This window comes from Pollicipes pollicipes, unplaced genomic scaffold (genome assembly GCF_011947565.3).
Source record: "Pollicipes pollicipes isolate AB1234 unplaced genomic scaffold, Ppol_2.1 Scaffold_4295;HRSCAF=5057_pilon_pilon_pilon, whole genome shotgun sequence".
NCBI classification, from domain to species: domain Eukaryota; kingdom Metazoa; phylum Arthropoda; class Thecostraca; order Pollicipedomorpha; family Pollicipedidae; genus Pollicipes; species Pollicipes pollicipes.
In genome coordinates this window covers 31,347,063-31,366,139 of record NW_023596461.1, presented here as the reverse complement: position 1 = coordinate 31,366,139, position 19,077 = coordinate 31,347,063, and the positions used below count along the sequence as shown (strand labels likewise).

At 58.2% G+C, this 19,077-nt stretch overlaps 1 protein-coding gene and 1 long non-coding RNA gene across 2 annotated transcripts; both read left to right on the top strand.

Annotated features, from left to right (window-relative positions):
* The first annotated feature begins 1,035 nt into the window (after positions 1-1,035).
* On the top strand, positions 1,036-4,272 carry LOC119096258 (uncharacterized). The gene is made up of 5 exons (XR_005094040.1): positions 1,036-1,101; positions 1,706-1,813; positions 2,277-2,623; positions 3,317-3,371; positions 4,256-4,272. It is a non-coding gene; the product is annotated as an uncharacterized LOC119096258 (long non-coding RNA).
* Positions 4,273-4,275: 3 nt separating this feature from the next.
* LOC119096257 (transcription factor Dp-2) lies at positions 4,276-15,621 on the top strand. Its single transcript, XM_037219076.1, has 9 exons — positions 4,276-4,317; positions 5,352-5,461; positions 5,799-5,898; positions 6,968-7,153; positions 9,344-9,469; positions 10,727-10,836; positions 12,136-12,218; positions 13,616-13,699; positions 14,839-15,621. The coding sequence occupies exons 3-9, from the start codon at positions 5,848-5,850 to the stop codon at positions 14,940-14,942; spliced, it is 744 nt and encodes a 247-aa protein (XP_037074971.1). The 5' UTR covers positions 4,276-4,317; positions 5,352-5,461; positions 5,799-5,847; the 3' UTR covers positions 14,943-15,621.
* The last annotated feature ends 3,456 nt before the right edge of the window (positions 15,622-19,077 follow it).

Here is a 19,077-nt window from a genome sequence, read left to right as displayed (position 1 = left end):
ACTCGATATTCAGCGGATTTCTCATAGTGACTTAAAATCTTATCCGTATATGCAGTTTAATCTCCTGAGCGGAATGAGCACAAAATCTTGGATCAGTACGCCCTATTACCGGAGATATAGCAATATGAAAGATCACAATAAAAAGTGCGGACTCCTTCAGTTCTTTCCCAAGTCGGTGTGCTGGTATATATTAAACTTGTGATTAGGATACACACACAATTTTAGATCGGTACGCTGTATCAGAAAAGTTATAGCTTTTCAAATGCCAAGGCCGCTAAGGTGTTGTATATATAAGGCATGAATGGACCTGAATCTGAATGTGAATGTGGTGCCAACTTGACGGACGTTTTTAACAGCCTCTTTTCCTCTGTTCAGCCTCCGGTTACCGGGCTGCTCCGCTTAGTATCTATGTGTACTAAACTCAGCCACTTTTAGCACAAATCGGTACTAAACACCGTACTCCTCGCAGCCATGCTTCGTAGTAAATATTATCGAGGATGTGTTGACTTGACAGACGTTGTTCAACCAGAGCCGCTAACCGAGCGAGGCGCCTACCGTATCCTGTTGTGTCGCCAAAATGTTGTCATGTCGTTGACCAACGGGTGGTGCTGGCATATTTATTCGAAAATAGGCTACCAGGCACCGGACAAGGCCAGTGAGGGCCGGCCGCCAGCGTAGCCAATCTAGGTATTTTAGTCGGTGACATATCAGATCTAGAGGGACGTGAACATTGCCCAAGGTTTGAAAGGTTACTTGCATATCGTCACAGTCCCATGTCTCCGTAACCGTAAAGCATATTTTTTACTGTTTCAAGAGTTATCCTCGAGGGGGGCTTGGGGTGCAGCCAAGGGGGAGCTTCTTAACTTATTTGACACTACATATTGCTACAAGCGCGCGTAATTTTTGGCGCATTGCGTTGTTGATGAACTTTGAAGAGCGTCTTCTGGCAGTGCACCAACTTACGGTAGTTGGCACTAACTTCCACAATTCTGGCTCATTTGTGACAAAAATACAGTGTATCAGCACGGAATGTGGCGGCAACGGCAATTCAATCCCGAGACGCGGCTGTGTGTGGTGTTTATAGTGGTGAAGTGGGGTCAGGTGCGTGAAAATGAATTCAACTAATGCTTTAATCAAATAGTTGAGCTGGAATTGTTGTCTTGATGGGAGCATCCTTGCGAAACTTTTTTCAAAGTATTCAAACCGGGCAGAACTTGAGATACCTGTGGGGTAACCACCCGCTGTAAAGTTCCGGACTGCGTGTTACGGTCATGGAGAGGGAGCTGTTTCTTGCGAGACTTGCAGAGTCGTAGTTTTCTGTGCATCTGGGGAATGCGACCCCTCACCCTCCATATGCACACATTTAACTCCAGCCCTACAACTCTGAAAAAGTGAACAAAACCTATAGAGTAGTCATTTTGGTTATGTTTTAGTGGGCATATTTGGTTATGTTTTACTGTCTATGCCCCCACCACAACTCATGACTTAACCTTGTGTCTTGGTGTTTTGCTCATGTTGTCTTGTATTATTCTTGCAGATTATTTGTAGTGCTAACATGTGTTGACATCTGCCATGATTGTCTAATTGTCCTATCAGTGTGTGCTATGTGTGCAGTGTGTGCTATCTTTGCTTTGACAGTGTTGAGCTGCATTGCATTGCACTGTTGGACCACCATTGTGTTGTACTGTCTTCCTACCTTTTTCAGGTCCTGGGGCTTGATGTGCCAATGAGATAATGCACAGACAAAATGCATCTATGAAGGAGGGTGCTAGTAAGCAGGAATTTGGCACTGTTTGGATCCAAAACACAAATGGTAAGCAGGCAATTGTATGTCAGGTGATGGTGCAGTAGAACATATCAGATGGGAGAAATTCCACTTGTAGATGCTGTTTAAATGTTTAGAGCAGCCCTGTTTGGATGTGCTCAGGTAATCACAGGCATTATTTGAATGGCATTCTTTTGTGAAAGAACTTGACCATATTTGACCAAGGCATACATGAGCAAGAGGTAGAGTGATCCTGATGGTATAGTTAACTTTTTGCTTGTCCACTGGTATGCTGCATCATTTGCTTCTTAAGTGCTTATTAGTGCTTCTTAAGTGCTTATATATGTTCTTATTTCTGTATGTTGTCTCACAGAAGTTTCATCATGTCTTAAAAATGCTCATTTTGTCATTCACATTTGTGTGAAGTTTTAGATCACCACAGACACCTTAGTCCCCCTTCAGAAATCACCTGTGTGGGCAATGTATCACACCACTCACATTCTGCCTCCAGGCATCCACCAAATGGTACGGGTGCTGCAAGTCACACCTACCAAAGGCAAGACCACTGGCCAGTCATCACTCCCAGCAGTGGTGCGAGCTGTCGTCCACGCCCCCAGCACTGGAGCCCAGCCTACCACCTTCACCTCCGCTCCGGCCGCTCAGCCTGCTGCCACGAGCACGCCGTCCGCAGCCGGGCCCGTCATCCGCGTGTCGGCCGCTGTGAGCCAGCCGGTCGTGACGGCGCCGGGAACTGCCGCCAGCATACGGCTCGTCGCCGGCGTGTCCACGGCCGCCGCCCGCTCTCCGGCCACGCTGGTGCTCCACCGCAAGCTGCAGCCCCAGCCGGCCTCGCGCAGTGTCAGTATAACCCCGGCGAGACCCCTGCCGGCCTCGCGCAGCGTCAGTATAACCTCGGCGAGGCCCCTGCCGGCCTCGCGCAGTGTCAGTGTAACCTCGGCGAGACCCCGTCCCGGCCTGGCGCAGTGTCAGCGTAACCTCGGCGAGACCCCGTCCCGGCCCAGCTGCCGTGCCTGGGGTCAGGGTGGACCCGTGGTCTGTTAGGCATGTTGCCATGAGGGACGGCTGTGTACGGCAGTCTCCGGCTATTAAAGCATGTGGCCATGTTTTGGGGTGGGTGTGGGAGGAGGGACGACATGATAACCGAGCGTTGTGAACACTGCTCGGCGATGGTATGTGCATGGGATGTGTTCTTGGCACGTGGTGTGGCATGGGGTGTGTAGAAGGCGATGCTGCATCCTGTGTGATCCGAAGCGGACGGCTGGATACTGGATACTGAGGGGTAACTCGCAGTTTGATGCTTGTTGGTGATTTCAGTTGTCATTTGCAATATTCAGACATTGCCGACTGAGTGCTGTTCATAACAGGTGCTTACAATTTTTACAAATGGGATGTTTTCGACGCAGTGGCTTGTGAGCGGAGCGGGCTGTGTAGCGCAGGTGTCGTTTCAGAAAGCACTGCCATGTGTTAAAATGCTTTAGAATCATGTCAAGGCACTTAATGTGGAAGTTTATCAGTTTCCTCTCGTTGCAGACAAATTCGGCGACTCTGGATGTTGGCTCTCCAGGCTCCCATTCACAGATGCAAGGTATGTCATATCTCTGATGATATAGTAAGGTTCTGCCTCCAGCTCGGCTGCCATACCAGCTGGCTGTCATGTCCCTTACCAGTCAGTCAAGCTAAACAATTTCTGTCAGGTGATTAGGTGGGCAGTCACCACGCCGCTGTGGAGGAAGACATGCGCCGCGCGCACCAGGGCCCGGGGTACCAGTCATCAGTACCCCGGGCACTTTTCAGCACCCCATCAGTACCCCGGGCACTCATCAGTACCCCATTGTTTGTCAGGTTGTGGAGCTGCGTCCAGCTTACGTCGCGGAGTCGACTGACTCCCTCATTTCATGTCAGGCCGTGCGTCGCCCTGTCTTGTATAGACTGCACGCTTCCCTTGCAGACTAGGCGCCCATCAAGCGCAGGTACCCGTGCTGATGGCACGCTGGAAAGCCCGTCTGCGGCTTTCCCGAAGCTTGACGAGCCAGTCATTTTTAGCTTTGGGGCGTGGAAGGAGGGCCAACAGGTCCATGTGTTGCCTGGGTCTTGGCAGACCGAGCAGCCGACAGGGAACTAATTTGACATAGACGGCAAGCAGGCAGAGGACTATGCGCCCCGTAGATAACCAAGGGACACTAGGCGCAGCAAAAGTTGATGGCACGAAGGAAGAGGCCCTGTGGGTTTCTGAGCAGCTAGAGGAAGCAGATGTAACCAGAACGCGCAGAACGTGCAACGACCCCAGTTCTTTAGCGTGAGGTTGCCGCCGGGGCCGGAGAGACAGGAGCGCTTGCTCAGCTCCCAGGAGCGCCAGGAATGGTGTGCGCTGAGCGGCGATGCACTCGAGTCCGGCTGCGCGAGAGCGGCGCCTGCTCTGTGGCCGGGCGCTCGTGACGTGACGCGTGACACGCAACGCTGTGTCCCCAGGCCGGGGCGGGCGCGGCCACACTCCGGAGGCGGAGAGCGCGGCCGACCGACCGTCGCCAGCGGTAAGCAGCAGCGCGCCGCGGCCGCGCGCGCGACTGCCTGTCCTCGCCTCACTTGTATATCCCGGAGATGTCCCAATGTGCCCGCCTCCGCCGACCTTCAACGGCGGGCATGGGGCGGTGTGACGCGTGCGGTGCGTTCGAACCCACGCCGGGACAGCGCCGGCCAGCGTCGGCCAGCGTCGATCCGTCGGTGGATGCTCGGTGCGGCTCGCCTCACGCCGACCTTCGGGCCGGGGATCCGGCAAATCGAGTCGCTCGGAGCCGAAAAGCTGCCGCGGCGCTCTGTCCACGCGCCGGCGCGATCGGCCCAGCGCCAGACCCGGGCGGACTGTCTGTTCGGACCCAGGCCGTCGGGAGGTGGACTCCCCGGGGAGCGCGTTCGAGCGCGGCGGTTGGATCGCCGTTGTGCGCGGCACGTCGCCGGTGATTGTGGTGGTGGACGTGCTGTGCCGTGCCGTGACGTACCGTGACGGGACGTGACCTGACGCGACGCTGCGTGTGGGGCTGGCCGGGCGGAGACGCCGGCAGCGGTCCGCGAGGCTCGCTGCCTGCCGTGGTGGCGCCGTGACGGCCCGGCCGACAGCGCTGATGAGCGTCACGCGTACCACGCGACCGGCTATGTTAATTTCATGAAAGACGCAGATAAAATGCTGGACAGAAAATGCTCGACAGCCACACGCTCAGTGCTTTTGCAGCAGCGCTTGAGGGCAACGGCCAGCTGCGTTACCACAGCCCGGTCGTATCGGTACACTGACGTCCTAGCATGTGTTCTTCCCGCAACGAAAGGAGACCTGCGGCGCGAGCTGGTCGGCGCGCCTCTGGCGGGGGAGGGTGACGGGGGCGCGTGCGGCGGGCGTGCCGCAGGATCATGTGACGCGCCGTCGCCGCCGCCGGCGTCGGTAGAGAAGCTGGCCTGGCTGGGCGCGTCGTAGTGTTGTTTAACGCAGCGCCGCCGCCGGCGTCGGCAGAGAAGCTGGCCTGGCCGGAGCGCGTCGCAGTGTTGTTTGACGCAGCTCCGCTGCCGGCGCCGGCAGGGAAGCCCGCCCGGCCGGGGCGCGTCGTCTCCATGGACGCCCGAACTCAGTCCTGGCCGCGGACGCTCGGTCAAACGCGCCGCCGACCCGCCTCAGCTGTGGTCAGACAGGTGGGTCTCCCGTGGGGGGGGGGGGCACCCGCGGAGAGGGCCGGCTGGAGCCGCAGTCCCGTGGTCGCGCACACTGTTGCACGTGTGATTTTCTCTTTTTTTGTTAAACGGTGTTGTTTCATGCATAGTTCAGCATTGAATGTCGGATGGATATGCTCAGCTTTGTATCTGGTGAAGGGAATGCGTCAATACCAAAGCGCTCCTTGTCACTTTCTTGTTTCGTCTAAGGCTGCTTCACTGAAATGATCCTGATGCGTGACTCCTCTCATTGCGCACTTGGCAGCCGCTGCTGGCCGGCCGCACTTCAAGATGATAATTTAACTGTTCCACTTGGCAGCAAGCGGCGCCGATACGAGCGCAACGCCAAGGGCCTGCGACATTTCTCCATGAAGGTGTGCCAGAAAGTGCGCGCCAAGGGCACCACCACCTACAACGAGGTGCGTGTCTCCCTGTACGCCCCCCGCGTGCCTGTCTTCAGCCGGGCCTGGTCGGCGCGAGTCGCCTGCGGGCGCGGACTCTTTGCTGGACGCGGCCGTCCAGCCGGCGTCGGAGCCCGAGCACTCTCCCCCGCGGACTCTTTGCTGGACGCGGCCGTCCAGCCGGCGTCGGAGCCCGAGCACTCTCCCCCGCGGACTCTTTGCTGGACGCGGCCGTCCAGCCGGCGTCGGAGCCCGAGCACTCTCCCCCGCGGACTCTTTGCTGGACGCGGCCGTCCAGCCGGCGTCGGAGCCCGAGCACTCTCCCCCGCCGACTCTTTGCTGGACGCGGCCGTCCAGCCGGCGTCGGAGCCCGAGCACCCTGCCCCGCCGACTCTCTGTTGGACGCGGCTGTCCAGCCGGCGTCGGAGCCCGAGCACCCTGCCCCGCTGGCTGCCCGCCGTCCCACCAGAAGAGGCGGCCGCTGGATGAGGTCATGATACCCGCTCCAGCGTAGGGAGGTCATGCGCAGGGTCGGTAGGCTGCCGGCTCTCCGTCGCCCGTGTAGTCGCCTCGCCTGCCCGGCTCAGCGCGGCTCGCCTGTGCGAGGTGCGCCCTCGGCAGGCGGCGCCGGTCCGTCTCTCCCTACTGCCCCCCATTGGCTGCCCTGTGCTGCCTGGGCAACCACCTGGGCAGTCTCTGGGTCACCACCCTAGTAGTCTCTGACTCACCACCTGGGCCGTCTCTGGCTCACCGCCTGGGCGGTCTGTGGGTCACCACCTGGGCGATCTCTTGGTTAGCACACGCCCGGGTGTACCTGAATGCCGCCACGCCTCAGTCCGGCCGCGACCGCCCAGCCATCGACCTCGGCACCGGCCGGCTGAGAGGGCTGCAGCGTCCCGTGACAGACGACGCTGCAGCCCTCCCAGCTGGCCGGCAGGCACCAGGTCAGGTCAGCTGCCCCGTTATGTTCCAACTGCTTCTTCACATCGCTGCGCCGCCGCCGCCGCCGTCTGTCCAGTGCCTGCCGTGTTCGGGGGGCGCCGCTTAACGCTGGACGTCAGTGTGTGGTTCTCGCCCCGGCTGGCAGGTGGCCGACGAGCTGGTGGCTGAGCTGTGTCCGCCCGGCGCCGCCGCGTCGCCGGACCAGCAGTACGAGCAGAAGAACATCCGCCGTCGCGTGTACGACGCGCTCAACGTGCTCATGGCCATGCAGATCATTAGCAAGGAGCGCAAGCGGATCCAGTGGCTGGGGCTGGCGGCGCCGCCGGCCGAGGTGAGGCGTTGTGGCGGGCCAGGGACCACCGAGCCGGCCCTCTCCCGGGCAGAGACCACCGAGCCGGCCCTCTCCCGGGCAGAGACCACCGAGCCGGCCCTCTCCCGGGCAGAGACCACCGAGCCGGCTCACTCCCGGGCAGGGACCACCGAGCCGGCCCTCTCCCGGGCAGAGACCACCGAGCCGACCTACTTCCTGGGAGGGATCACCGAGCGGCCCTCTCCCGGGCAGAGACCACCGAGCCGGCCCTCTCCCGGGCAGGGACCACCGAGCCGGCCCTCTCCCGGGCAGAGACCACCGACCCGGCTCACTCCCGGGCAGGGACCACCGAGCCGGCCCTCTCCCGGGCAGAGACCACCGAGCCGGCCCTCTCCCGGGCAGGGACCACCGAGCCGGCCCTCTCCCGGGCAGAGACCACCGAGTCGGCCCTCTCCCGGGCAGAGACCACCGAGCCGGCCCTCTCCCGGGCAGAGACCACCGAGCCGACCTACTTCCTGGGAGGGATCACCGAGCGGCCGGTGATCCCTGGCAGGGATCACCGAGCCGGCTCACTCCCGGGCAGGGACCACCGAGCCGGCTCACTCCCGGGCAGGGACCACCGAGCCGGCTCACTCCCGGGCAGGGACCACCGAGCCGGCTCACTCCCGGGCAGGGACCACCGAGCCGGCTCACTCCCGGGCAGGGATCACCGAGCGGCTCTTCCGGGCAGGGGTCACCGAGCCGGCCTACCCCCTGGGAGGGATCACCGAGTGGCTCTCTCCCGGGCAGGAACCACCGAGCAGCCCTCTTCTGGGCAGAGACCACTGAGCCGGCTCACTCCCGGGCAGGGACCACCGAGCCGGCCCTCTCCCGGGCAGGGATCACCGAGCCGGCTCATTCCCGGGCAGGGACCACCGAGCCGGCCCTCTCCCGGGCAGGGACCACCGAGCCGGCCCTCTCCCGGGCAGGGATCACCGAGCCGGCTCATTCCCGGGCAGGGACCACCGAGCCGGCCCTCTCCCGGGCAGGGACCACCGAGCCGGCCCTCTCCCGGGCAGGGATCACCGAGCCGGCTCATTCCCGGGCAGGGACCACCGAGCCGGCCCTCTCCCGGGCAGGGATCACCGAGCCAGCTCATTCCCGGGCAGGGACCACCGAGCGGCCCTCTCCCGGGCAGGGATCACCGAGCCGGCTCACTCCCGGGCAGGGACCACCGAGCCGGCTCACTCCCGGGCAGGGATCACCGAGCCAGCTCATTCCCGGGCAGGGACCACCGAGCGGCCCTCTCCCGGGCAGGGATCACCGAGCCGGCTCACTCCCTGGGGGAGATCACCGAGCGGGACCGTCTACCTCGTGCGTTTGACACGTCTCGTGTTGGCCCGTGTGTTTAATTGACGCGCTCGCGCGTGTTGCTCTGTCGCCAGAGCTTATCCGGCGGGCCACGGGTCTCTGGATTATCCACACACTAAGTGTCGTCGTTCCCCCCTATGGGCGCCATACGACCATGGCAGTCAGCACGCTCTGAAGCCCGATTCATCAATCGGAGCCCGACTCCAGGATCGCGAGCCCGGACGGCATATGTGACTATGCGCTGTACGGCAGTTGTGGTGCCGTGTTCTAGCCCACTGCTCGGATACACTGGGTGCCGGCCACTCTTCCCCGCTCTGCTAGGACGCGCTGGGTGCCGGCCACTCTTCCTCGCTCTCCTGGTACGCGCTGGGTGCCGACCACTCTTCCTCGCTCCGCTGGGACGCGCTGGGTGCCGGCCACTCTTCCCCGCTCTGCTGGGACGCGCTGGGTCCCGGCCACTCTTCCTCGCTCCGCTGGGACACACTGGATGCCGGCCACTCTTCCCCGCTGTCCTGGGACGCGCTGGGTGCCGGCCAATCTTCCCCGCTCTCCTGGGACACACTGGGTGCCGGCCAATCTTCCCCACCCTGCTGGGACGTGCTGGGTGCCGGCCAATCTTCCCTGCTCTGCTGGGACACACTGGGTGCCGGCCAATCTCCCCCGCTCTGCTGGGACACACTGGGTGCCGGCCACTCTTCCCCGCTCTGCTGGGACGCGCTGGGTGCCGGCCACTCTTCCCCGCTCTGCTGGGATGCGCCGGGTGCCGCCCACTCTGCCCCGCTCTGCTAGGATGCGCCGGGTGCCAGCCACTCTTCCCCGCTCGCCCGGCTGGACTGGGACGCCGATTGGCCTCCGTTGCAGGACTCGCCAGACTTGGAGCAGGAGAAAGCAGATTGCCGACAGCGAATCAGTGAGAAAACCCAGCAGCTCAAGGATCTCGTGCTGCGCCAGATTGCCTTCAAGAATCTGGTGGAACGCAATAAGGCGGTAAGCTGCTCTATTGCCGTATCGTGTTTTCTAGTGTTTCTTCGTTTTTCTATCGTGTTTCTCATTTTCTTGTGCCTTCCAGCGCCGCCGACGATAGGAGGCTGCTGGAGCCGACCACATCACACGGGCCCCAGGGCAGGGGTCGTGAGACTGTGCGCGCGCCAGGGCAACGGCGACGCGGCTGGCTTGATCAACATGTTCTGTGTTTGGTAGTTGAACTTGGCCCGATCATGAAAGAGATGTGACGGCAGCACGAGATCAGCATTTGTGGTCACCGGCGACAGCTGATACGGCTCCACGGACCATTGCATTGTCACGTCGTTTTGGTGCACGTTCGTGACGCAGGTTAATCGTGACGTCATGTTACTGACGGTACGGAAGGGTACAGCTTCCGTCGTTGTGCTTACTCAGCCAGTTGTAGACCCGGTCCGCCGGCCCGGGCTCGTCCCAGTCCTGTTCTGTTATTCACGGGCGCGTCTGACAAGCGTCAGCGAATTACAGAGTATCGTAATTACAGAATATTACAGAGTATATTAGCGAGTATCGGTTCGCGGTGGCGATGTCATTGCATGTTGGCGGACTGCGGTGATGAGCATGCCGTGAACGCTGATGGGACTGCTGTAACAACTGCGCCCGTTTGTGTAGCGGGCCCGCGCCTTCCGAGCGGATGGCGCGAGTGTCTGGCTGTGTGTTTCTGAGTTAATCCAGGTGCATTATGATGGCGGTGTGTTTGTGGCGTGCCGTGCAGCTCAGTGATGGTGTAAGTAGCTACACGTTTGCCAGCAATGATTAAAAAGATCCTCCGCAGTTTTCCTCCCGTCGTTGGACATCGACCAGCTCTCTGGGCGTCCAACATATCGGGCTCCCGAACGGTCATCAAGAGCTTGCTAACCAGCTTGCCATGCTCTGCTTCTTTAGCGTGCAGTGTTTGAGCGATGGGCTTTCGTGGCGGAACGGCAGTGCCTTTATCCTTGTGTTGTTGGCAACTGAAACACTCACAGGTCATAGGAACATTACCGTGTCGTAGTATGCAATAATGCTTCATACAAATGTGGGGCGTAAAAAAAGCACTTATGACAGAGTTGTGGGAAGTGCATGGCCAGGCGCCATGTAATGTCGTCACGTTCATCGTCATCATCGTTACATCGGATCACCAGACATGGGGGAGAGGGTAGAACCAGCGATCCAGAGGCTGCGGACCTGTAGCTCGTCACACTGACGTCACACTGACGTCACTGTACGGTATCCCTGCGGCAGCTGGAGGAGACTGAAGGCCCGCCCGAGGCCGGCTCGTCCGTGCAGCTGCCGTTCCTCGTGGTCAACACCAAGAAGAAGACGGTGATCGACTGCAGCATATCCAGCGACAAGTGAGTGACTCCATTTCGCTGTCGTGCTGATGCGGGACACAGAGGCAGCGCTGTTGCAGCTACCACCGCCAGGTGTCATCACCGCGGCTAAAACCCTCGGGAAATGAGGATTTGTGAGTGTGCGACGTACTCTCCGACTGATAGGTCAAGCATGCAAAGAATGTCAATCATCCTGCTAAAATGTAGCTGGCGATCTATGCATTTTTTGTTGCTCAAATGTTGAGATTCGCTCCATGTCATGATAGGTTGCGCATAACTCGGATAGCCTGGGGTAGCTGTGCTGCTTGATATCATGCATCTAGTCGGACCCAGGCGTGCAGGCATAAATATTCCCCTTGCAAGGTGCATCGCTGAAGAGCTGTAGCGATTTGACTGCACTCAGCCGGAGTGGAAGAAGAGCGGGTTTTGTTGGAGACTGTGACGTGTTACCAACAGCTTTATGCTCGGACTGTACTGTCGTCCAATCGGTCGGTCCAGGTATGGATAGGCCCGATGGTAGCTGTTCTCCGCCAGACAGAGCCGGCTCGTTGCGTGGCCCTGCACGGGTTAAGTTATGGGAGCTGCCGGACTTCGAAGTTGGGCGCAGCCAACTTTCGCTAATTTTTGTACTCCCGGGATTACTTGTTGAGATGGCCGTGTCACCGGATGGAAACCGGAAACCGAACCCGCCGTTTCATTTGGCAACTTAAAGAAGAAAGTGGGCTAAATCCGGGGTTTTGGGGTGTATGTGGGAGTAGGTTCAACCGTTTTTCCTGCCTTCCCCCCCCCCCCCCCCCCCCCACCCCTCTCCGTCATTTTGCGAAATATGCCCAGAAGCTTTGGAGGACTACGGGTCTCTTGTCTCCCAGAGATCTTACCTGCCCTGGGCCCCTGCTGCCGAGGACCCCGTTGGCAAAATGAGATAGTTTGGAGTCCTACATGCACATATGCTCCATTTGATACCCTTTAGGCCCCCAGGGGTAATTTCCCTATGGTCCCCTGCCGTTGGTTACGTCACTGATCGGCGTGAATTTCAGCTGGCTGCCAGGTTCGTTAAGGATCATTAGACTTACGCCGATGCGTCGCCAGTCGGAGAATGAATGGGTGTATTGCTGCGTGAAACGCACCACTACTTCGCAGTTCAAAGTATCAGCACCGGCTGACCGCCTGCCGGAGTTGATGTTTTGAATTCTTTGTTTCGGAACAGACGCAAGAAGCCAGCGTCTCTATTGTTCTAGAGCGCATTCCTTGCACACTCGCCATCGCGCATCTAGTAAATATATTCGCCAACCTGTGGATGAGCGGTGATATCTGTTTCAGGAAGGAATACCTCTTTAACTTCAACGACACGTTCGAGATACATGACGACATTGAGGTGCTGAAGAGGATGGGCATGACACTAGGTAAGCCATTGGTGCTGCACCCTTACCATGGTGTCGGCAGGGGGCGATGTGCGCCCGACTGAGGTGCTGTCTGTGGGCTGTTTAGGACCCGCCTCGAACCCCACGACACCACTGCCACGCTCGCGCTGCCAGCAGCGCTCTTTCTCTGCCCGCCGTTATTGCCGTGACATATGTAGCAAGTGTTCCAAATATGATAAGCATAGGTGGGGATGGTTACTAAAAAGGGTAGTTTCGTTACTCGTTACTCTGTTACTTCAGAAAGGTAGTTCACTCTGCCATTACATTAAATGTAACGGAGGATAGTGCGTTACTCTGTCCTTACCTAGTCCGTTACTGTCACTTTAAAAACAAGATAGGAACAAGTCGTAATAACACGCGTTCTAATTCGGTTGTACTGCCCTATAGCGTCAGTGAGAAACTGATGAAGGACAAGCCGCCTGCATGCCTATCAGACCCCTGACTTGGGCATCATTGCTCCCTATGCGCTTTCATGGAAAAATGCACTTGAAATTTTGCACCCATGTTCCCAGCGCTGGTCCCTGTCATACCTCTCGGGTTATTCGTAGACATTCGGAAATTTCGAAAGCAGTTCGAAGAAGTTTGCTTTCAAACGCCGTTCCGCCATTGCATTCGTAGGTGACGTCAGTATGACGTCACTCACGCGAGACCTGTGGTGACATCATTTAATTCTTGTCAGCGCGTGTAGAAAAAAAAGATTATAAGAGCAGGCTCTGGAAGTTTCGCGAGGCCAACAGCAGCAGTTGGGCAGCTATTCCCCCAAAAGTTATGTTACTATCTTATTCCCCAAAAAGTGTTTAACGTTGGCGAGCACCAGGCCCTGTCCGCGTTCGTGCAAGGGTGATGTGGTAGTGCATTCAGAAAGGGCAGAAAACTTACCGAAGGGCAGAAAAGTTCAACCAGTTTTGATAGAACGTGCGGTGATGCGGTTATGTGAGCAAAATGACGTGGTTGCCGAACTGCAACTTTTGAAAGGAACAGTAATTTTAATCAGCTGCTGAGGGTGTTAATTGCAATAAAATGCTGAGGGGCGTAATGGCCGAGCGGTTAGCGCCTACGGTTCCCGCGTGGAGTCCCGTTCACGGCGCTGCCCCCGAGTGCTGATAGGGGCGCTGCAGTCGCTGGCTCCCCACAAAGGGGTGTGCGACGACGTGCGTCGCGTCTCCCCTTCTTAAAAAAGATCAGTTGCTGAAGGATATAAAAAGCTAAAAAGTGATAGATAAGACAGTAGTAGAATGGTGCCAAATGAAAGTGGTGAAACAGTAATCTAGAATGAGGCTAAATGTACCTGTCGAGCATAGGAAGACGAATGTATCTGGGTCAGCGGACCTGACCTACTTGACCTGACCTGACCTGACCTGACCTGCCTGGCTGGCCAGGGTTGGACAGTGGAACCTGCAGCGAGGAGGACCTCGGGAAGGCCGCCGCCATGCTGCCGCCATCCCTGGCCGCCTTCATTGAACGTAAGTGACCCCTGTCAGCAGGAGCCCTTCACTAGAAGGGAGTGACTCCTGGCAACGTCAGTGCCTATTGCACGTGACCTGGGTGACCCTAAAAGATGTCGTTTCCTTCGCTGGTGACGTATTTCGACAATGCATGGTGACATGTACCCACTCATGCCCCCTTTTTAAGGCCGTTGATGTTCGATATCTGGCAGCTTTGATAGAACACATCCGTCCGGGGAAACCTCCATGGATTTGGAAATGGAACATGGAAACCTCTACGTTGCCGCTGAATTTTTATAAACTTCGCTGCCGTTGGTAGTGCTGAATTCTCCCCCCCCCCAAAAAAAACTTAAGGCGTAGTCTGCGAAAATGCTTTTACCCCCACCGGAAGGCGAGGTTTGGTGTTCTGAAACCCAAGTTCTCGAGAACACTTGCTTTCAAACAGTTTTTTGAAATGATTCAGTTCATCATTTTGATCAGTATTGTACGAAATTACTCGAAAAGAGGTATTGGTGTAACATATTGAATAATTGTTTGGGTCATCGTCGCCGTATATTGTGTACACAATGCTCCATCCGGCCATTTGATTCCCCGGCCGCCTTCACGAATTAATGAATTGAGTGAAGGGCTGGATTGTATTCGACTCTCAGCCATGCATGCATCATAACTCAGATGTTTTCAGTAGCATTGCTGAAGTTCATGCTGGGATCTTCTGATTACCGAGTCCATCGTCCTTCTGCTTAACTGACCGGGATCACGCAGGAGGGTCCTAGATGGACGTTCAGTGGCACCACGCTGGATTGGTGACCGGAAGATCCCGGTTCGAATCCAAGGAGAAGCTTTGGGTTGTGACACGTGCATGGATGAAAGTGGAATGTCATCTCGCCATTTGCATGACTCACTAACACCAAGGATGTCCTGGGGTATTACACAAGATCCATGGGTAACTGATGTAGACCTCAGTTGTGTCGCAATTACAGCGTACCGTGTCAGTGAGGAGGAGTCAAGCCGCTGCAGAGAGCCCTCAGCAAACATTTCCCAAAACATCAGTCGTCATGTCTGCAGATCGGGCCGCACGGTGGCACGGCCAGCACGTGGGAAGCGCCCGGCGCCTGTGAGCCACGCCTGGTATGATGTCATGCCTCGCCGCGTTGCAGAGGTGGCGCTGGAGGCGGCTGGCGCGCTGGACGTGCCCGAGCCCTCGCCAGACCGGCTGGACAGGCCACTGGACCAGCTGGAGACGACGTGGGAGTCGCCGTGACCCGGCCGCCCGGCAGCTGCCGAGGAGCAGCTGTCCGCTCCAGCCGCTGGCAGCTGCCCAGGACCAGCCGCCTGCTTCAGCCGCCGGACAGCAGCCGAGCGCCAGCCGCCCGCTCCGGCTGTTGGACAGCTGCCGAGGACCAGCCGCCAGATACCAGACGGCCGCTGGCAGTGTTATCAGACGGACATGCTGTTGTCATGGCTTACCACTGCCGGCCGTGGGTCCGTGGCTGAGGCCGGCCACCGCCAGTCCCGACCGGGCGGAGGCCACCTCTGCTGGCTGGCGGTGACTCGTGCTGACCTGACCGTGTCGGCCCCCCATGTACAAACGGCCAGGCAGCCGGCCCGCGGCGGACCTCAGCCAGCGCGAGGCAATGCCCCTGTCACCCGGCGCGCCGCCCCCTCCCTTCCCTCTCCCCTCGCTCTCACCTCATGTTGTGCTCGCCGCTCGCATCGCAGTCACCGTCGAAGCAAGCAGCTTTGTGCAACGCCGTACGTTGTCTGTGACGTTGCACTGACTAGTGGTTAGCATCACGCCTTGTCATGCCTGTGTCAGGATGGGTCGTATCCAGTGAAAACACGACGTTCACAATCACCCGATACTTTCGCCGCTTCGAACGAATACACGATGTATTGATAGAACGATCAAGCGCTAGCGCGCGCCCGATCTCGCGCCAGGCGGCGGCGGCAGCGTCGCGTCTGGCCCGGCAGCGCCCCCGGACGGACGTCTGAGCCGCGTCGGACGCCCTCCGTGGTAGTGGCGCGAGCTCATGCGAGGTCAGGAGACGCCCGCTCCCACGCCGTGGACCTTCCCACGCTGCTCGCTCCCTGGGCGGCGGCAGGGGTCCCAGTGTTCGTTCCGCTCTGGGAACGCTCCGCTGCTACACGAAACACCTCAAGTTGCTGCCGTGCGTGTTGGGATCGCCAATAGCCCCATTCACATTGTGCTTGCAGTTGGCGACGCAGAAGGATGAGTCACGGCGCGAAAGTTCCTAGATATCACAATACCAACCATCGCAATAAAAAAACGCAAACGAGCAACGTGTGAGCACAGCCGATAGGCATGGGTAGCGATTTGATAGAGCACGTGCATGGGAGACGGGCGAATCATATAAAACATCACGCCCATGAAGGCCCGCATTGCGACGGCAACGGGAGAGACGCGCGCGCAGTGAATGTCTAAAAATGTGAACGTGAACGGTGTACTGTCGCCAATCCAGAGCCTGCGGGCTCTCGGCACTCCGACATATGGAACACTGCTCTCCTCGCTAGTCTGTGTTGGCTCTCTCAGCCCCGTTTACTAAAGCCACACGCAATGCCAATCAGCAGCCTTGTGACCGATTGTTCCCTTGCGATGGTTGTGTGTTGCAATAGTTGTAACGTCATCGTCATGAGTCACGTATTACAAAAAGCTGGAAGTCAAGATTATTTTCGTGCCTTAGATTTGCTGCTCAACATAATCGTATGGTTATCATATTCGAGTGGATGATTCCACTTTTGCCTCAAATGGAGTATCCCACCTTTGGAGCATATTTCAAAAACATACTCTCGTGGCACCTCAAGACCAGTCATCAAAGGATAAGTTATAAAGGAATGTCAATATTCATTATCTTTGAGTCCAAACTTCGCTGTTAACACTTCAGCACCACGCTTCTTCCCCGCCGTTATCACGACCACCGTCGTCATGTCAACCGACGTGGCATCTCGACTGTTGAGAACGTTTGTGATTCACCTAGCAGACCAAAACAGCCTGTTATCAAGCACCGCATTGATAAATATTTGAGCCAGTGCGCCACTATTGACCACGTGATACACCCATTCCTAAAGCCAAAACGCGCGTCGAAGAGTTGTTAAGCGACCATAAGGCATACGACGCCTGCTGGCCGTAAAATATCATCGTGCCCAACACGCGCCATCCTGCACAGCTCTGCAGTGTGACGTCACGCAGCCGGGCCAGTCGGCCGCGCAGTAGTGGCTCCAGCGGCGTCGCTCTGGGGGCCGACAGGTCACGCCGGCCGCCGACCCCGCCCTCGTCTCCTGACATCTGACACCGCGGTGGGCTCACGTTATGACACAAGGTCACGGCGGGGCGGGTGGCATATCAGCTCGCCGCTTGCCGTGTTGCGTTGAACTCTCGGCGACGTTGAACCCAGCGTTAAACTCCTGACGACGCCGCTGCCGCTGCCGGCGGACGGGCTGCCAATTCGTATAAAGGCGGGGCGCGGCGGCCGTCTGCCAAGCATCCTTCCCACCGGCACACCGCGCGTCTGCATTGACCGTTCCAGCCGAACACAGTCGAGCACAATGCTGAAGCTGATCGCCGCCATCGCCCTGGTGAGTGGACAACCCACGGCGGGGCAGTGAGACCGTGTGACGTCAGAGCCAAATCACGGAGCGCTGCCGTCATAGCGGCATCTGATGTTCGCTTGCGCAGGCCGTTAAGTATTGCCAGACGTGTCTCGCTGGCGACCTTCCTGACCGCGTGAGGCTGTCTACTGATGACGGCGAGGACAGCCAAACCGTCACCATCCTCACGCGCTTTCTCCGCCCGCAGACGGGCGCTGGGCGCCGCCATGCCCATGAGCCTCAACGGCGACGAGGTGCAACAGGCGTTCCAGGGCATGCTGGACCAGTCGGACGCCGACGGCGACGGCCGCCTCTCGCCGGCCGAGCTCGAGCCCATCATACGGGCCGGCGGGCCGCACCTCAGCGTCGCCGACGTGAGGCACACCATCTCGCTCATGGACGGCGATGGCGACGGCTTCGTCAACCTGGCCGACTTCCGGCAGGCGGCCAACGAGCCGCCGCCGGCCGAGGTCGTGCCCATCGCCTTCCGCGCCGAAGACACTGACGGCAACGGCCAGCTGACGCAGCAGCAGGCCCTGGAGGTGGCGCCGTCGCTGCTCAGTGGACACCGGCAGCTCGAGCACGTGCGCCACGTGCTGGAGGACGCCGACACCGACGGCGACGGCATGCTGGAGCAGGACGAGTTCACGTTCGCCGTCGTCGCGCTCCAGAAAGAAGCGTGAAGACTCTGTAAGGCCGGCTGGACGGAAGCGTCTGTGAGGCCGGTCACCCTGTGCCAATGGGGTCACCCGCTGACCATGTGAGGTCGGGATGTTATCGCCATAGGCCTCCACGCCGCTATTGTGAACCGATGTGTCATGCTCATGCTTCATCTGTGCCAACATCATATTTTGCCAATAAAACCACGTGAACCACTCTAATGCCTGAACAACTTCTCTGCCGCCTCAACCATCGTAAGCTTCACGACCAGCAAGCAGCTGACCTCGGGTTTTCTGCGAGACAAACAACAACCACGCTAGCTGTTGTACACCGCTTGAGGCACACCCGAGCTGAAGAATTCAGTACCGTCACTGATCTCTGGCATTGTAGAGGCGTGAGACGCGGCGCATCCCGCCCAACGCCGCGGTGGAGCCCGCCCAGGTACGGCGGGCCCTCCCACCCGCTGACGACGCCTGTACGCGCCGGCGGAGACATCGGCTACAGTCGCAGCCCGACGCGAGGAACACGAGACCGCACCGGGCAACACACGGACTACCGGTCAAGGACGGACACACCTAGTGACAAAGTAGACCAGCTCAGATACCCTGCCCTAGCGCCGGAGAGTCGCATTCGGCCACCTGACCGGCTAACAGATGAGCCTGCCGCCTGCGAAAAGCTGACCAGGCTGTGTCTGTATTCAGGGGTGTCACATTATACACTTTTGTGGGGGACCTGAGCCTCCCCGAAGCTGAATTCAGACCAGCAACGCTCTTCCAAGCCATCCCCTCCTCCAACGCATATGACCAAGAGAATCATCGGCCAATGAAATGCAGTTCGCGTCTGAAATGTTGGTACCCTAGGTGCCTAAATACATCATCATAAATATCATTATTATCATATATAATTATCATAATCATATTAGCCTAAATCGGGACGTCATTCTTTGAAATCACAACATTTTGCAACCAACCAATTTTTAGATGTCAATTACAGCATCGGGAACGCAAATGCCAGCGGCCAAAAGCGTGAATATTCCAGAATTTATCGGTAGGTTAACTCATTTTTAGTGGCTCAGGCCGCCCCCAACCGATCTCGGAAAGTAGCATCGATGTTTGTATTCATGCATACGA